This window comes from Brachyhypopomus gauderio, chromosome 21, assembly GCF_052324685.1.
Source record: "Brachyhypopomus gauderio isolate BG-103 chromosome 21, BGAUD_0.2, whole genome shotgun sequence".
In the NCBI taxonomy this organism is placed as follows: Eukaryota; Metazoa; Chordata; class Actinopteri; order Gymnotiformes; family Hypopomidae; genus Brachyhypopomus; species Brachyhypopomus gauderio.
In genome coordinates this window covers 1,974,173-1,992,674 of record NC_135231.1, presented here as the reverse complement: position 1 = coordinate 1,992,674, position 18,502 = coordinate 1,974,173, and the positions used below count along the sequence as shown (strand labels likewise).

Below are 18,502 nucleotides of genomic sequence, written 5' to 3'. Positions count from 1 at the left end.
AACACTTATCAAATATACAGAGAAGTATACAGATGCTGTTTGAAAACAACCCCCCCCCCCCCCCCCCCCCCCCCCCCCCCCCCACAGCGAGACCTGTTACAGAGGCCCGCCTGGGGCCTGGACCCGTTCCAGAGACCCGCCTGGGGCCTGCACTCGTCCAGCCATGCAGCTGTCCATCTGGTCCCTGTGCATGTTTGTCATCTTGAGGATTCTTACCATTGTGTTAACCTCTTCCCCTACTCCCAGACCCCTCTCTTCTTGACTTCCATCTGTCTTCCTCCGTTATCTGCTCTGTCTCCCCCAGGCTCATTCCTATGTCTCAACCAGACCCCCCACGTTTGCTCTACTCCTCAATCCTGTTCCCTTGCCCCAACCAGTTTCCTGTCCTGGCTGCCCATTTGGGTCAGAGCACTCCGCGGGGTGGGACACTTCTCACCCTCAGTGTTCCCCTTCCTTGTATTGTTTACCTGTTCCATGTCTGTTCAGCCCCTCGTTTGTCATGTTTCATCTGTGTCATGTTCCTGTCTTCAATTAGTTTACTCTAGTCTTTGCCAAGTCTGCAGCCATCTTTAAAATGAATGGTTCATAACAAAATGGCAGTGGATTCTGTATATTAATACAAGCTTTTCATGTGTACAAAATTGTATGCGTTTATGGTAGCTTATGTTTGTTGAGGGTTTTTTCTTAACCCTCATGTTGTCTTAATATTCTGTATATACCCCGTAAAAAATGACCATGGCAAGGAAAAACTCCAGGAAGAACCCATTCTCCATTGGGCGCCCAAGGTAAGTGACTTGCAAACATTAGTTAGCTAACTAAGTTAGCCTACTCTGTACTAGCTAGTAGCTAACAAACCTGTTAACTAGTGGTAATTATAGCAAGTAGCTGTTAACGGAGGGCTATTTATCTAACGTTAATGTAACAAAGTAGTACAGCATATTTTCAGTTTTAAATGAAAATGTCAAGATGTGTCTGTAACAAGCCTTTAGCTCTCCACAGGTGAAGTTGTCAGTAAGCTAATCAAGCTAACTCTCCCCCTTTCAAATGCAGTGTCAGATATAGTGAATGAGGAAGTAGTGGTGCAGGCAAGGTGTTACCGGTCGATGAGAAAAAACGAGGAGCCCCATACACTACAGGTTTCTCAATGTTCAGGAGTCCGAAACGATGCCCTACTCCGTATTCCTTAGAAACATCCACATGCATTAGCCGGTGCCCTCTAGTGCAATCCTAAAGGCATTTCCGAGGACTCCACGTTCTGTGCATTATATTTTATTTCTTCTTACACACCAGATAACGTGACCAGTGAAGGTAGCTACAGGGCAGGTGTTCTAATAAACTGGCAACTCTTTGTATATCACAAATGAGTAGAATCAGGTTCACTAAATGAGGGCAAATGCAGAAATGTTAATGCTGTGGGGTCCTCAGGACTGCTGTAAGGATTGCCACATCATTGGACACCTAAGTAATGCAGTGCATGGTAGGATTTAAACTGTTCCTCAGTTTAATTTCAGGCACACAAAAGAACAAATCTCAAAACTATGTAGTGAATAGGGTGCAGTTTTGGACAGTTTAAAGTTTATAATTTGTTCCTTTCAGTTACATTGATCAGCCAATACATGTTGGGTTTCCAAATTTTGCTTTAGTTTTAAACTGAAGCTGCAAGACTAATGTGGCTATTAATTACTGAAAGTCAAGAGTCACCTGAATCCTTAAGTTCTATGTCTTGAATCATATTGACTAGTCTGAACTCCCTACAGATCTTGTATGCTGTTTTAGTGGATTGAGGGACGTTTTGGGCTTGTATTTATGGAAACGGTTTGGGTGATAATTGGCATCCAGTGATTCAAAGTCTTTTGAGCTTTGCGGCTCCATTTTTCTCACTGAAATAGGGGAAAATGTTTTTGCCAATCTGCTACACTTAAGTGGAAAATTGTGAGAATTAGATTTTTTTTAACTGAACCATTCCTTATGAGTGAGTGTATTCTTATAGTGTAACATCTGCATCTTTTATTCTAATGTTGTTCTTTCTTTCAAGGTTGTACTGCAATCAGTTATGAAGCCTGTGGTGTTAAACAGCTTCTGCTGTTCTTGTGCTGCTGGAAAGGCTTTGTGTAACCATTTGGTTGCACTGCTTTTTCAAACTGCACACTACAGCACAATGGGGGCTAAAACAGTGCCACCACCACTATCATGCACTAGTGTCCTTCAAACATGGCACAGACCAAGGAACCAGGTACGATGTCTGAACCAGTTTGACAGTTTAAAGTTTGCAGGTTCAAATTGTTGGTAAACAGTTGCATCCTGCAGTCAAGCAGTTGGTCTTCACAGTATATTAGTGCCCGTGTACGCCCCATGCTATATACTTATACTATATATGACATTCCCATACTTGCATGGGACTGTTATGTCTGATATACCAAACAATGTCAGTGTCACTGCTGTGAATGTGGTACAGAGGGGGTATTTTGCAGATCAGCTGCGGCTCTGCAGACAGTAATTGTACACTTGTAAGGTCACTGTGATGTATTGACCTTATAAAATGGCCAGTGAAGGTAGCTACAGGGCAGGTGTTTTAATTAACTGGTAACTCTTCTGGTGACTGTTTCTGCATTTGTTAAAGGGGATTCGTCCAGAACCCATAGATGAACTTGTGGTACGGAAGCCAAAGGCACCAGGACGAAGCTGTGTTAAGTCTACACTCTATCGAGCATACCCAGGTGAGTATTTTAATAATATAATTTGGTATAATTAAGCAATAGAGAGGGACTGTGTTATTCATGATAACATAACACACAACCTCGAGAGTTGCTTTTATACAACAGTTTTTACAAAATAAAGAAAGAAAATAAGTCATAGAAGCCCTAAATGTCATACTGAATATGTCTTAATATTGACAATACTTTATAACGAGAGACAGCACTCGTTATACATGTGGAACTAGTTTTTGGTGGAAGATATTGTCAATATTAAAGCATATTCAATATAAAATTCAGGGCTTCTTTGATTTATCCTCTTTATTTTGTAAAAATTGTTGTATGAAAGCAATAGAACACTTGAGGGCATGTGTTATCGCGAATAACATCACGTCTGTGATGATGATATTCGAAATAACACACTCCCTCTCATGTTCTGTTGTTTTAACATCGCCCACGCCTTTTTAGCGGTTGGTAGGACTGATCGTTTTTGTTTTTTAGGACCCCTTCCTGACCCAGCAGTTTTATCAGCTGGAGCCCTGTTAAGAGACCTTAGACCGATTTCTTCCGTTACCTTCAAGTGCGCAGTTTTGCTAACTCAATGAACCCCCAGTTTCCACTAACTCCACAGTCTACACCATTCGATGAGTTTTTAATACCGCAAACTACATTTAAGAAAATTATTTCTCATCTATGCAACTTAATTAGCTCGGTCCAAACTACACCCTTACTGAATCTTAAAGAACAATGGGAGAAGGATCTAGGTGTGCCCCTGCCCGATGATGACTGGCAGCAAATATTGTATAGGATCCATTCATCATCCTATTGTGCCAGACATGGAATGATCCAATGTAAAGTCTTTCATCGGGTATATTGGACTAAAGTTAGACTTAACAAAATTTACCCAGATGTGGACCCAAAATGTGATCGCTGCCACCAAAGTCCCGCCTCCCTAATACACATGCTCTGGCAGTGCCCATCACTGTTCACGTTCTGGACTGAAATCTTTTCAACACTATCAGAGGTTTTGGAGCTACAGTTTGATCCTAACCCTGTCAGCCGTATTCGGTGTTACACCACCTGAACTGTTCTTGCCAAAACATCGCTCTGATTTTGTGGCCTTTGTGACCTTATTAGCAAGACGTCTAATTTTATTAAAATGGAAGCTCCCTGCTCCACCCACATATCCCGAGTGGATCAGAGATGTCCTTCTGTATTGTACTCTGGAACGAATTTGATGCACTCTGAACGGTTCTCTCTCCAAATTCGAAAGATCATGGAAGCCTTTTTTTTGCTTTTATGGAAAAGCTTTTACTTACAGCAATTCCAGAATAACGATATGACCTCTCTCCCTGTCTTCAAGGCCAGATACGCTGTTGTTGTTCAGAATCGCATAAAAGACTGATACAGAGTAAGATATGGAGTGACGAGCTCCTTGCTTAGCGCCTAGGGACTATGTCTATGTAAGGAGGGGTTGGGGTGTTCTTTTATTTTATTTTATTTTTTATTTTATTCTCTCTTATTAGTTCACTCACTCTGTGAGATGAATGTGTATGTGTTGTCTTATGAACCTGTGCAATGGAAATCTCTGTAATATATGTACTCTGCTCTCCTATGTTCAGTGTTAAAATTAAAACTGACAATAAAAAGATTTACTCAAAAAAAAAGAGACCTTAGACCACAACCAGGAATTTGCAAGGTCTTGTGCGGCTTATCTGATATGAGAGAACTGAACCATGTGGGACAGGTCCAAATTTTGAGTCCACTAAAGTCATATCAGTGTCCACCAGTGGTAACACAAGAAATCAGTAAGCATGGTAATGCCCCCTTATTCCCACAGCTTCCAGTACATGACTAAAAATTGGAACAACATCTTCATTTTGTTCCAAATTACCATCACTTTTACCATTTAGAGAGTTTAGAGATCACTAGTGAGTTATCCAGCATCATTGAGAAGAACACAAGGGGCCTGTCAGAAAATCCACTGTGGAAGCAAGTGCGTCAGCCACGATTGACCTCCAGCAGATTTGGGGAAGTTTGCAATGTTCAGGGGGAGTCATCTAGTCAGGCTTTAGCAGTCAGGATCCTAAAGGGGGTGCGGCAGACGTCAGCCATGAAGAGGGGTATTGACCTAGAGCCAGAGGTCTTGCAGCAGTATAGTGACCTGTGTAATGTAGATGTGTTACTGTCTGGATTTGTAATACATCCTGATGCACCTTACCTTGGTACCAGCCCTGATGCTAAGGTATATGATCCTTCTGCACATCTTCCCTTTGGGCTTGCTGAAGTCAAATGCCCAAACATTGACTGTATATCGGACGCCACACACATCAGGTTCATCAATGGTCAGGCCAAACTGAAAAGGAACCACAAGTACTTTTGGCAGGTTCAAGGCCAGTTGGTAGTAACTGGTTTGCTCTGGTGTGATTTTATCACATCTACCAAAAGCGACCTCACAGTTGAGAGTTTGGCGAGATGACTCTGTGCTCAGGGAAATGAAGATGAAACTTGACCTTTTCTTTTTCAACACCTATATGGAAACCTATCTGAATGTGCAGTGATGGGCCAGCATTTTAGTATTAAAGGGGCTCATATCCTACATTTTTATGTAACATTCTTGTACATAATTCATTGTTTTTGTTATTGTGACTTTATTTTGTCTGCCAGTACAGTGGTACCTCGAGATACGAGCTGCTCTATATACGAGCGATCCAAGATACGAGCACCGAGACGAGCAAATTTTCTGTTCGACACCCGAGTGCACGCTCGAGATACGAGCATGAACCACTAGGTGGCAGTACAGTACTATATGGAAAAAAAGATTTTTTTACAGTTTAAACATGTTCTCTGTTAATTTCTATTGTTCAGCATGTACGTACGTGTGTCCGGTGCATCGATCAGGTTCCTCACCCCCCGTACTCCCTCCCCCCTCCCTTTTGTCTTCTCAGCTTTAATTCGCCTGTCTCGTTTAGACTGTGAAAGTGTTTCTATTGTTAAGCATATGTGTGGAATGTCCGGTGAAGTAGACTCGTACAACTCCCCCCACCCCCCGCAGCGCCATTTAAGGATTACAGTACGTACTTACTGTACTGTACCATGTTTATTGATACTACTGTACTGTAATAACTATTTCTCCTACATTTATTTTATTGTTTAATTATACATGTTGCGTGTGCCTTTATTAATAAAGAACATGTCTTTTTTCCCCACATTTACGCTAGTTTTGTGACTTTTTTAAGGACCGGAACCAATTACAATACTTTACATTGTTAAATTGCTTCCAGAACCGAGCAGTTCGAGATACGAGCACGGGTCTGGAACGGATTAAACTCGTATCTCGAGGTACCACTGTATACTCAATGTTTTTGTGCAGTGGTTCCCTACCCTAGTCCTGGAGTAACCTAGAAGTTGTGCTTTATGCCCCCATGCTAATATGTATTAAATCTGTATTTATATTACCAGCCTGTTACCTTAATTAATGAAATATGCAAACATTGTGTAGAAAAGGAACATTTAATAAACATTAATCATCAAATGAAATGTATTTATATAGTGGTTTTTACACAAAGCACCCTTATAGAAGTTCAGAATCATCAACAACAAAAAAAAAAACCCTGGTGAGCAAGCCAAAGGCAACAGTGGTCAAGGAAAATCTTCAAAAACTATAGGAAGAAACCTTGGGAGGAACCCAGACTCACAAGAGGAAACATCATCCTGGTGCCATTAATACAGGTAATGAGTGGAGGACAGAGAAGCCTCTTAAAGAAGTTGTTACAGGTCTGTAACAAAAAAAAAAACATAATTTAAACAAAAAACCTTCATTCCATCATTAAACATGAATAGAACTATAAATAATTTTGTATCTTTGTTTCTTCCAGTGTTAGAAGAATAATTTAGACAGGTACATCACTGTTTAAATCTAAGGGACCTTGGTAGTTGGTCATTACAACAACCGGTAGTCCACAGCAGATTCACTGAGCCTGAAAGGGTAAGAGGAATGGTTGTGTCCCAGATGTGGTATTCTTTGACTCTTCTGATAGCTCTCTCCACCAGGATTCAGAGACGAGCTATGGCTTGTGTTTTCTCCGTGTCCTCCTTGCTGAAGCAGGTGGATTTCTTGAAGGGGGGGATGATGAGTGTTGCACCAACATCAGACAGCATCTGGTCAATGATAAAGCCCTTGTCTGCCCTTGTCTCCTGGTTCCAGTAGGCTGAGAATTCCAGACTGTCTTGTTATTTCCAGTCTTGTTGTGCCAGTCTTTGGCTTGGACTTGGTTTCTCAATTTCCATCACACCCTCGTTCCTCTGTGCTTTACTCCAGTACACCAACCTGGATGCTGAGGGAGCAACCGACTCCCAAAAGATCAAAAATTCCTTCTCTGATGGAAAACGGGTGTAGAATCTGAACTTCTCATCAGTTGCACAAAATCTGTTGATTTGCAGGCCCCTGAGCTGAGATTCTAATTCTCTGACCTTGGCCTCCAATTCTCTGATATTTTCAGCAGCAGCATCCAGGGCACCTGAAAAATGCCGACAAAAGCATCAGGGTAAAATGTCGTCTTTACAATACAGACATTTATATGGAAGCCCATTCCCACCACCTAAAGTAAAAAAAAAAAACAGCACATATATTTTTTTCTCATTATTAAGTAAATTGCTATCTCATTATTTCGAGATACTAAGTCATTATTTTGAGATACTATAGTATATAATGACTTAGTGTTACGGAACAGCTCCAGACCCTTCCCTGTGGGCGTGCCGCTATGTTGTCTGCGTGTCGTTATGTCCATGTTTGTACTTCCGTGGGTGTGGGTTGTTTGTGAGCGTGTTCGTTTGTTACACCTGTGCCTTGTCTCGAGGTCACGTGGGTCTGTGTACTTCACCTATTTAATGTGCGTTAACGCGGTGTCTAGTGCTCGTCTATGTCTAAAGTTCATGCCTGTGCAAGCCTCCGCAATTTGCGTGCTTGCACCATCTGTGCTGGGCTTTGCGTTTTTGTATGCATTAAATGTTCAGTGTGCACCACAAGACGTTCGTCGTGCCTCCTCCTTGCTCCTACACGCCAACGTCACACTTAGTATCTCAAAATAATGAGATAGCAATTTTTTTTTTTTTTTACGTGGCGGAAATGGGCTTCCATACATTCCATTTATCTTCTTTATCAGAGCAATTTGTTTTAGAGCAGTATTGCGTAGCTCTTGTCGTGATAAAATGTTTAAAATGTTAAGTCAGTGCTTAATTTGTAAATCAAACGATGCCAGAACGCAAACAGCGGCATGAGACAAGGGGTCACTGAGGCCAACAATGTCACCGGCACGCACACAAAACCCAACGCTTAGGCACACAAATGTCAAAATAGCAAGCCAATTCGTATATATAAATGACTTTTAAATGATTTACGTGTGTTTTATAAGTGTTTTAAGTGCAGAAGTGCATTTAAGTGCATTTTCAAGTACTTTAGCCTAAATTCCAGCAATTTACAAATCTGAAACACAAAGCAACATTAAAATTTGTCAGGTAAATATTCCTTCCCCTGTTTTTGAGGGGTGTTTCTTTATACTACTAACTAGCACACTAAATAATGTGACACGGCAAGTATAAACGCCTCCTCCTCCTCCTCCGGAGGTTCGCGCGATGTGTGCGGAGTCACGCGCTACGGTCACTCGCTAAAGTATAACTAGCTTTATAGGGGAGACGCCTAAAGGCATCGCTAAAAAGGAGGGCTCTTATGTGATTTAGGAAGCCTGAATGTGGATCTTGTGTTTAAAAAATGTATTTTATAGAATTATTTGTTCAATTAATTGGTTCAACACAGACAGATTTCTTCATAACTTATAATTAGTAGGCTTGAAAGTTACCGGATCGAGGCAGACAGTTCCCGGAACGCACCCTTCAAAATGAAAGAGTTCCCGGATCCTGTTCCGGCAGGATCCGGCTCAAATTAAGCCCTGGTTTTAGTGTACTAATGTGCTAATGTACTAATGTATTGAATGTGGTTATCTTGTTTTATCTGTGGCTAATTCCTTGCTGTCAGTTGCACCCAGTGGTGAAAATAAAAATTACATGTAATCAGTTGAACTCCCATTTCAGCTAAAGGTATACTTACGGGAGTAATCACCCGATTAGCCACTCCGGCACTGATTCCCAGCAGCTATAGTTGTGTGAAGTTGATCAGCACATTTCTGGCTTCTCAGGATGTACCACAGCACTAATCAATTTTTGTGGAAGGCATATGACCTCTTTCAGGTACCAGACACTAGGTGGATGAGAGCCCATTTTGAAGATATCCCATTTTGTTTTAAAACAGGTGAAAATACCATATCTTGGCTGTCTAAATGGGCATAATGGCAGATTGTAGAATTTTACTGTTGACATTTACCATGTAAATGGATGTGTTTATTTTGGCTTTTAAGGGGGTTGTTGGTGGAAAGAAGTTGCAGGATGGCACTCAAATCCCTTCTTTCAGAGAATACATGTATGATATGACACCACTCACAACTCATCTTCAATATACTCATTGGTTGCTTGACTGATAATTTAAAGCTAGGTGTCATGCACAAAACCAAATTACACAGTGGACAGGGAGTCAGGTGATGGGAAAAAAACAGTTTATTTTTTTACACCAACAGGGTATGCAATAACAAAGTCGTTGAGAACAACATAAAACCTTAATTTTGGAGTGTTGGATGTGAATCCTCCATTCGTGTCCCTTTCTCTTACCTTCAAGCTCCTCCCTCTCTTACACCTGGTAGCTGAACTGTCATGATGTAATTGTCCTTCATTCATCAGCTTTGACCCAAGTATGATGCTAGTAGGAAGCAGTTGAAGCAGGCTTTGACCCAACTATGACCTATGACCTCTCAAAGACTGTGGGTTGATGCTGAGGCCTCAGGCCCATTTAATGCTTTACATGGTTCCTTACAGTACACAATAAGGTGATGGAGGGATTCTGCATCTCAGATGCAAAAACCTAACTGTATCAGTCCCCTGATAGTCCCCTGATAGAAGTTTGTCATGACACTTGTCAGAAGAAATCTGACAACATGGATGAAGAACAGGATGATGTTCTTGATGACGGTTTCAGTGAAAGTGAACAAGCTCACTCTGGTCAGGATCAAAAGGATATTTACACAGATTCAGCCTATTTGATATGAGTGCTTTAATTCGCCTAAATGCAGTATGAACCTAAAATGGATTTATGAGGAAATGGTACAGTGAAATATGCAAAAACTTACTGTTATGATAGTTAAGGGTTCATACTCTCATGCAGCAGTGGAATTCTTTTGGCATTATGGGAGACTTCTGAGAAACTGATAACCAATTTCTGAGAAATGTATCTCCAAGCCCTAACAATATTAAGACTTCAATGTGGATTTTTGAAAAATGGTACAGCAGAATCTGTCTACATTTGCCCTGGGGGATAAACAAAGGCTACCAATTCTTGGGTGGTAGTAGAATTTTTTTGGCATTATGACAATTGAAAATTCAGACAAATAGTAAACCACAGTCTCAGAATTAAACAAGCATTTAAGCAGAGATGCTAGGTGAGGGAGTGCAGTTATGACTGACACAGTCCCCAAACGACCGGGGCCCATTTGGTTTTTTCAAGCGGCCAAAATCCGCTTTCTCCTAAGCACATCCCACATTAACCCCATTCTTCTGTTGTCCATTCTAGAATTATCCATTACAAATTATTTTGTTCATAAATTTATTGTATCATTTAAATCAGCAGGACTGGTTGTGTAAAGATCATGGACATGTAAAGGTATAGAATTTAGTAAATTATCAAGAAAATCTCATTTACAGTTTTTAATGGTCAGGTTGAATTTCAGTGTTCCTTTACATTTTGTGTGCACTGAGAAACCAAGTTATTGCTTAGGTAACATGCTATTATACTTTATTTGTTATATGAGCATATGGAAGCATTTCTTTTGTCTTGTCTTTAACACTTCCGCTCCTCACGCGCTCGTCTGCCTTCTCTAGAGCCTGGCGCACCAGACAGAGACGCCGCCGCATCTTCCCTGCAGTCATCCTCGTTGGGCACAAAGGCGTCCGCGGTTGCCACGGGCCTCTCTAAAGCCACGTGCCCGTCGCCCTCCTTTGAGCAGAGGTCGTGGTTGGCCTCTGGGGGCGCCGTGGTGCCTTTCGTCACATGGGTGTCGTAGCAGTAGATGGGCTCCTCAGCCGAGGCCGTCTGGGTGCGAGGCGTGGTGTCGGTTGGCTTAGCTGGCGTCTCGGGGGCAGAATGGGTCCTGTGCGGAGGCGGGGACAGCGGGGACATGCTGAGTGAGAGGGTCGGACATCGCTTTTGTCCGTCCAGAGGAAGGCGAAGGAGGGAGCGTGGCATCAGAGCACGATGGCTTGGAGCTGAACAGAGAACAGAAGAAAAAGGCAGCAGTGTTACTCACTTCATCTACCTGCAGTGTTTCCTTTCTATTCGCTGAATGAGTGAATCTGAAAGATGACCAGAGCAGCTTGTGTACCTGTATGCGTTCTTTCTGAGCTGGTAGTCCAACCCGCTGGTGGGGCTCACCAGGGAAGATAAAGATGCTCCAATTTCTGTAGCCTGAACAACGCAAGCAACAAAAAGCTGTTAACGGCCATTTAATGGCTTCAGTTTACCCATTATATTACTTAATGGGTTCACAATTCCTCTGTCTAATTCCTCTTGTCTAATAGTATTATCTGAATACTGAAGCTGATGGAACTACACAGCTATAGCGTTTCAGGAGTAGAACCAGGAAGCCATGTGCTGTTTGCAAATATTCAAATGAAAGCATTTTTGGTCTTTAAATGTTAAAGTAATATAAAACATACATATGCAGAATTTAAAAAATACTGTGATAAAAAAGGTACCCAACCGAAAACACCATCGCTTTATCAGCTTTGACTGATCAATTTATACCTTATCACATGGTTTGAAGCCATTGACTTTATGGTGGCCATTTTGGGCACTGTGAACAAGTCCCGATCCGTTTTCTCGTGGGAGAATTCCGGGGAAGCAACTGGAACCGTTGGTCTTGGGCGTGAGGGAGCTTGAGCTGTGGAAGAGGGGACCATCCATCCCACCTTTCCCCTCGGATGCCTTGGCACCAGGGTAAGACTTCCCTGTGCCATTATCCAAAGCTCCGCCTTCCTGGTCGGACTCGTCGGATGACTCTTGGCCATACGGAACCAGGAAAGCTGCTCTCTTGTGAGCGGTGGCGCCACCGTTCACCTGCACAGGCCGTCTGAGGTCTGAGGTAGACTGTGGTGCGCTGGAGGAAGAGGACGAGGGCAGCGGGCGCAGGTGGGATGCGGCAGCCGAAGAACTGCAGGGGCTGGGCCGGCTCTGGCTCGGCCGCACTGTCTTTCCCTGGCCGATGAGGAAATTCAGCTTAGGCATGTTTGGTGCTTCCGGGATGGCCGTGGGCCGCACGGGTTGAGATGCGGAGGAAGAGACAGATGATCCAGGGCCCGTCTTCGAGACGCTGCTGCTGTTGCTGCTGCCAGGCTTTGAGCCACCGTGGTCCTCCTTCACGGGAGAGTTATTCTGCAAAGTGAACAGCGGTCAGTTATGGGAAATCTGAATATCAGGAACAGAAAGTAAGAGTTTAACAGTGTAAACAAACAAAACACAGCCCTCTCAATTATACTAGTGAACAATAACAACCAGTTCCCAGTCAGATTTCCTGGCATGGTGCAGTGGTGTGGTGATACCTTCGCCATGTGAGGAGGAAGCTGTGGACCGATGAAGGAGGTGGAGGTGAACTGAGGCCCGTTCACCTTGGCCGTGCTGACCGGGCGAGGGGAGCAATGACCGGGACCACAGGTCACAGAGTTACAGTCTCCGTTTTTAAGATCTGTTGACCTAAAAATTATGGATTTGGGGGGGGGGGGGGGGGGGGGGGGGGGGGGATAAAAGTGTATAAAATGCCTTTCTAAATATTCCACTATTCAAAAATCTGGAGCTGGTTTAAACATTAGGTTGAAATTACCGGATGTAGAACAGTAAGTACGCTTGTTGGTTCAGCACTGATCGTATGTCACTTATAGATACTGATGCATCATTCATCTCATACCACTGCTCATTACTAGTTTGTAATGGATAATAGAAACTTGGAAAGAAAGTTGACCCTTATGCACCTGAGTGACGTTAAGTTGGTAATAGTCCTCAGTAGTAGGTCGCTTGGCGCTGGGTGAAGACCCGTCTGGGTCGGAGCTGAGGCGGCGCACACACTTCCGCTCCTCACGCGCTCGTCTGCCTTCTCTAGAGCCTGGCGCACCAGACAGAGACGCCGCCGCATCTTCCCTGCAGTCATCGCCGTTGGGCACAAAGGCGTCCGCGGTTGCCACGGGCCTCTCTAAAGCCACGTGCCCGTCGCCCCCCTGTGAGTAGAGGTTGTGGTTGGCCTCTGGGGGCGCCGTGGTGCCTTTCGTCACATGGGTGTCGTAGCAGTAGATGGGCTCCTCAGCCGAGGCCGTCTGGGTGCGAGGCGTGGTGTCGGTTGGCTTAGCTGGCGTCTCGGGGCCTGAATGGGGCCTGTGAGTAGGCGGGGACAGCGGGGGTAGCGACATGCTGAGTGAGAGGGTCGGACATCGCTTTTGTCCGTCCAGAGGAAGGCGAAGGAGGGAGCGTGGCATCAGAACACGATCTACTGACTCTGGTAATAGTCCTCAGTAGTAGGTCGCTTGGCGCTGGGTGAAGACTCGTCTGGGTCGGAGCTGAGGCGGCGCTTACGTTTGTCCAGTCTGTCGCCAGAGCGACACTCCATACGAGACTCCTCCTCCAACTTGTGCCTCCTCCTCTTCTTTTTCTTCTTTTTGTGTCGGAAGGAGCTGCTGTCCCCATTCCTGTCTGATGGGTCCCTCTCAGAACTCCTGCAGATTGAAAATTATTTTGCTTAAGGAAACTGTAGTACACTTTCTGGCTTATGGTTGCTAGATTTTCTACAACAGTAACAGTTCTGTTTGCTGACCCCTCCTGGTCACACACAGTATAGCAATGGCCGTTCTCATGCAACATAAATAGCTCCTTACCTCCGCTTGTCCTTGTTCTTCTTCTTGGATTTCTTATGTTTTTTTACAGGCCGCTCTTCACATGGATCCTCCCTGTCCGACAGGCTACGCTTTTGTGCCTGGGGCCGCGGGGCAGGGCTGGCGGGGCGTGGTGCTTTAGCCCGCTTGTGTCCCGAGTCTTTCTTCCCAACATAGTACTCAAATGAGCGAGGGAAGTCACCTTGACCATTCTCCACATCCCGGTCTCGTTCGTCCTTGCTGCTGTGATGGCGCCGGTGGTGGTAGTGGTCTCGGCGGTGGTGGGTGTGCCCGTCCCGGTGGCGATCTCCCTCTCGCTCTCCAGGGATCCTCTCTCGACTGGCCGAGCGATCCTTATCAGTATGGTGGTCTCTGTTGGGACGATGGCGATGGCGATGGCGGTGCCCGTAGCGCTCCCGACTCCGGTTTTCCCGCTCGCGATAATGTCCCTGCCTGGATCTGCCTCGCTCCTTCAGGGTGGAGGAAAGGTGTGGCTGCTCAGAGTCTTTATCACACTTCCGCTCCTCACGCGCTCGTCTGCCTTCACTAGAGCCTGGCGCACCAGACAGAGATGCTGCTCTATTGTGAGCGGCGGCGCCACCGTTCACCTGCACAGGCCGTCTGAGGTCAGAGGTCGGGGATGCGGCAGCCGAAGAACTGCAGGGGCTGGGCCGGCTCTTCGGGACGCTGCCGCTGTTGCTGCCGCCAGGCTTTGAGCCACCTTGGTCCTCCTTCATGGGAGAGTTATTCTGCAAAGTGAACAGCGGTCAGTTATGGGAAATCTGAATATCAGGAACAGAAAGTAAGAGTTTAACAGTGTAAACAAACAAAACACAGCCCTCTCAATTATACTAGTGAACAATAACAACCAGTTCCCAGTCAGATTTCCTGGCATGGTGCAGTGGTGTGGTGATACCTTCGCCATGTGAGGAGGAAGCTGTGGACCGATGAAGGAGGTGGAGGTGTACTGAGGCCCGTTCACCTTGGCCGTGCTGACCGGGCGAGGGGAGCAATGACCGGGACCACGGGTCACAGAGTTACAGTCAATAAAAGTGTATAAAATGCCTTTCTAAATATTCCACTATTCAAAAATCTGGAGCTGGTTTAAACATTAGGTTGAACTTACCGGATGTAGAACAGTAAATATGCTTGTTGATTCAGCACTGATTGTATGTCGCTTACAGTTACTGATGCGTCGTTCATCTTATACCACTGCTCATTACCAGACTGAAATAAAAACATTATTCCATCCATTAGCTAGAGCAGAAACTCAGTGCAAAAACGCAGAGAATGCTGAAACCGCGCAGCACATCAAACCTTCACATAGCAGTAGTAGTGTCCGGCGTGGCAGCTAATCCCGGAGTGGACCAGCACAGCGTACAGGCCGTAGAGCTGTGGCTCTCCGTGGGACTGCGACATGAACGGACGCATGTCCAGATACTCTGGGTACCTCACGTCCTGCACAGGGGGACAGAGAACAGTTGTGCAACGGCATAGATCACGTGAAACGACTAAGGAAAGTGTACAACAGTGCGGGAGAATTAAGTACGGTGGTCAAACCTTTGCAATTTTGCTTCCGTTGAAGTCGAAGCGCTTTAAAGCAATGGTGAGCACATTCGAGCTACGGTGGACTGTAAATCTTTTTGAGGCATGAACCATTTTCTTACATCTACAAACACAACCAAATTCACAATGAGGACAGAAAAGATAATAGGCAACACAGACCACAGTAAATTCACCACTAGTGGTCCCATGACAACAAATAGAGCTTGGTTTATCTCCAGAGATAAACCGGTGTGCCTCAGACTTATCCAAGATAGACTTGCCGTGTGTTAAGGGACAGAAGTAAAGAGCACCTTTATCCCTCTCATCCATTGGTTTCAAAGCACTCTGTAGTACGTGGCCGAAGACGGCTTTTTGAGTTTTATGTGAAAATATTTTGAAAATGAGGCTGGCAGTTTGTATCCGCCTTCCTGAGTCTAAAGTTACTGGTCATGCTACTTTTGGAAAAAACACATGGTTACCCTGTTGGACGGCATGGTGGAGCAGATCTGAGCTGGGACACTTACTTGGTGCACTTGTAGGCATTGTCTCCATCAAGCTGCTCAGGCTTAACAAACTGCTCAAGAGCTTTGGTGATGGTTGGAGCAGTCTACAAAACACATGTAAACACGCTTAGGCACAGACACAGGGCTAAAGAAAATCTTGTCAAACTGATCCCATGATGCTTTACATCTCAGACACCAGTTTGGGACAAGCAATTATCAATTCACTGAGTAATCATTAATTCACTAAGACAGCAACTCTCATACAAGACTAAATTGTAAGCCAGACATGCCATGATTAGCAGACCTAATTAATAATCTAAACAAATGTCCACCTCACACATGTACACATGCACGCACACACTTTAACAAACTGATAGAATCAATTTCAAAGCCCAGATCATTTCTATGGACATCTTTATAAAAGATACAACAGAGTGACTGATGGCTACCTCAATGTCCAGTGCAATGTCCAAATACTGATCAAACGTATCAGATACTCCATTGCAGTTCAAACACTCCACTGTGAAATCAGAAAGAATATAATCAATTTAACTGATCAAAAACATCTCAAATAGCATTGCCAGTCATACACATTGAACACTTATGAAATAAATAATTTATAGTAACATTTTACAGTAAATACCATTTTACCATTTGATGTTCACAAATTGGAATGAAGTATGACTGACAAACTCACATCTTGACCTCAGGTAACCTCCAAATATCTGATGGATCAGAGTGGTTGCCTGTGTTTCCCTGTCCAGTCTGATTAAATAAAAACATCAGACAAGGCAGAAAATGTAATTTATTCAGATAGAAACTAAAACAAGAAATTAAAAAGAGAATATAAACAAACATGCAATTGTAAGAGTACAACCTTTAAGTGTATCTAAACGCCTTTCTGAATAACGCTTTCTAAAAGCACAAAGCAGAACAGAAATGAGGTCTGACGTGAAAATTGCCAGAAACTAGAACGACGCAGCGATTCCCTGATGGATTCATCTCCACACGTAACTGGTAAAGTCAAACGCTTCGTTCTGAATGTAGGCTGCTGGCTGGCCAGTAGTGGAGAGATGTTGAGAAGCAGCAGCTGGCACCGCATCAAAGCAACTTGGGAGAGAGCGCACAGCCCACATACAGAGCGCTGGTGGACTAACGTGTTAGCCACACATAAACAAGCTGTCGACTGTGGTATGGAAGAGAGGGGTGAGAGTAAACCACCCTGTATGCCTGTGCAGTTTCTGCACAAATGCAGAACTACTTCTATTTTCTTAGACCAACCTGGCCTCATTTAGATACAGGACAATCTTAATAACTGGTGGATACATCAGCAATTTTCTTCACACCGGTATCAAGCACCAGTCTCCGCTCTTTTTTCAGTCAGTGAAATGGAAAGCACAAAAAACGCCAAAAAAGGACCCTTGGATCCATGTATTTAATCTCCAAATAATATTATTAATAATAATAATAATAATAATAATAATAATAATAATAATAATAATAATAATACACCTGACTAACAGCCACAGCTGCACCTGCTAGAAGTAACATTTTTAAATATCTGTCTGCAAGAAGAGTCAAGTAACAATTCTGCGACCCACAGATATCCAACAAACATGCTAAGAAATAGATGAATGCTAAAATTTCAATAATTTAGCAACTTGAGCAATGATATAGTGTGTGGTCCAAGTAAACATACATGCTCCAAAACAGGCAGGACTCTTGCATAGTGTCCACTGTGTACCGCAAGAACTCATGAGCGTCTTCTTGACTCCCAAAACAGAAATGACTTGCAATACCTTTGAAAAAGAAAAAGAGATGGACCACAATTAGAAATGTTCACATTTAATGGTGCTCAAAGGAATATGATGTTGCTTTTGTCCATCACCATTTGCATACTCACATTTTAGTTCATTCAGCACACTGATGGGTTTAATGACTTTTCCTGAATTGGCAAACACCTGGGTGATGTGATTCTCCATGATGCACATCATGCAAAATCCAGGTTCATGACCTTCGGGGGAAAAAGAGGACTCAGAATTAAGGCATATTAAATATACAGATGGTATCACTAAATACCAGTAGATAATCTTGAAAGTTAATAAGCAGTTAATAAGCAGGTAATTAACAAAGCCATGTTTCCAACCAAATGTTTTCTATGTATATCAATTAGAAAACCTTTACGGAAGCAAATAACATTGACAAACTCACAATAATGTTAAATAGTTTGTACAAAGGACAACTGCACCCCTTGGTTGATAAAGACTTCATTCAACAGATGGGAAAACATACAATAAACCCAAAACATCATAGCAAATGTTCATCAGATCTGCGTTTTGTCTTACAGCATTACATAGAAACTCTGAACACATTGTGAAATTAAGGACTGTGTGTAGATCATCCTGAGATGATCGAGATACTGAATGAACTGTTGCAGCCAATGGGAAGAAGCACACTCTGCTCCCAACAAAAACACCTGCTGGTTCTTGCAAAACAGAGGCCTGCTGACACCTCTGTTAACACCTTTTATTGAACAGCCCTAAATATCGTCTCATACCAGTGGACACTCCATTCTTTACCCAACATTGGTCTAGACAACCAAGCTTAATTTCTGCTCCTCTCTTGTGATATTAGAAATGTTAGACAATTTACTCTTGTTCAACTTGCAGTCAGCTCAAATAAGGCTGATTACATAATGATACAAGAACTAAAACAGGCTACGTTGGATATGTTAAATACTTTAGA

At 43.6% G+C, this 18,502-nt stretch overlaps 2 protein-coding genes and 1 long non-coding RNA gene across 3 annotated transcripts in view; 1 reads left to right on the top strand and 2 right to left on the bottom strand.

Moving 5' to 3' along the window:
• The window catches only part of LOC143484989 (ubiquitin carboxyl-terminal hydrolase 42-like), a 38,506-nt gene that overhangs the window by 17,742 nt on the left and 2,262 nt on the right, over nt 1-18,502 (bottom strand). The window contains exons 5-15 of the mRNA XM_076984092.1: nt 17,661-17,771; nt 17,457-17,556; nt 16,455-16,522; nt 16,207-16,277; nt 15,779-15,861; nt 15,270-15,378; nt 15,027-15,167; nt 14,836-14,936; nt 12,393-12,543; nt 11,599-12,225; nt 11,177-11,259 (exon numbers count right to left, since the gene is read on the bottom strand). Of these exons, the coding sequence (XP_076840207.1) occupies nt 11,177-11,259; nt 11,599-12,225; nt 12,393-12,543; nt 14,836-14,936; nt 15,027-15,167; nt 15,270-15,378; nt 15,779-15,861; nt 16,207-16,277; nt 16,455-16,522; nt 17,457-17,556; nt 17,661-17,771 (1,645 nt within the window). The remainder of the gene's footprint in view (nt 1-11,176; nt 11,260-11,598; nt 12,226-12,392; nt 12,544-14,835; nt 14,937-15,026; nt 15,168-15,269; nt 15,379-15,778; nt 15,862-16,206; nt 16,278-16,454; nt 16,523-17,456; nt 17,557-17,660; nt 17,772-18,502) is intronic.
• LOC143484990 (uncharacterized) lies at nt 86-3,742 on the top strand. Its single transcript, XR_013122761.1, has 5 exons — nt 86-785; nt 1,051-1,136; nt 2,036-2,233; nt 2,621-2,717; nt 3,195-3,742. It is a non-coding gene; the product is annotated as an uncharacterized LOC143484990 (long non-coding RNA).
• LOC143484988 (uncharacterized) lies at nt 12,992-14,696 on the bottom strand. The gene is made up of 4 exons (XM_076984091.1): nt 14,626-14,696; nt 13,713-14,458; nt 13,336-13,553; nt 12,992-13,215 (listed from the first exon to the last, which is right to left on the bottom strand). The coding sequence occupies exons 1-4, from the start codon at nt 14,632-14,634 to the stop codon at nt 13,112-13,114; spliced, it is 1,077 nt and encodes a 358-aa protein (XP_076840206.1). The 5' UTR covers nt 14,635-14,696; the 3' UTR covers nt 12,992-13,111.

Coding starts and splice junctions, on each gene's coding strand:
- LOC143484988 (XM_076984091.1), bottom strand. Junction 13,554..13,712: donor AAGAACAAGGACAAGCGGAG/GTAAGGAGCTAT, acceptor TTCAATCTGCAG/GAGTTCTGAGAGGGACCCAT. Junction 13,216..13,335: donor TACTGAGGACTATTACCAGA/GTCAGTAGATCG, acceptor GCCTACTCACAG/GCCCCATTCAGGCCCCGAGA.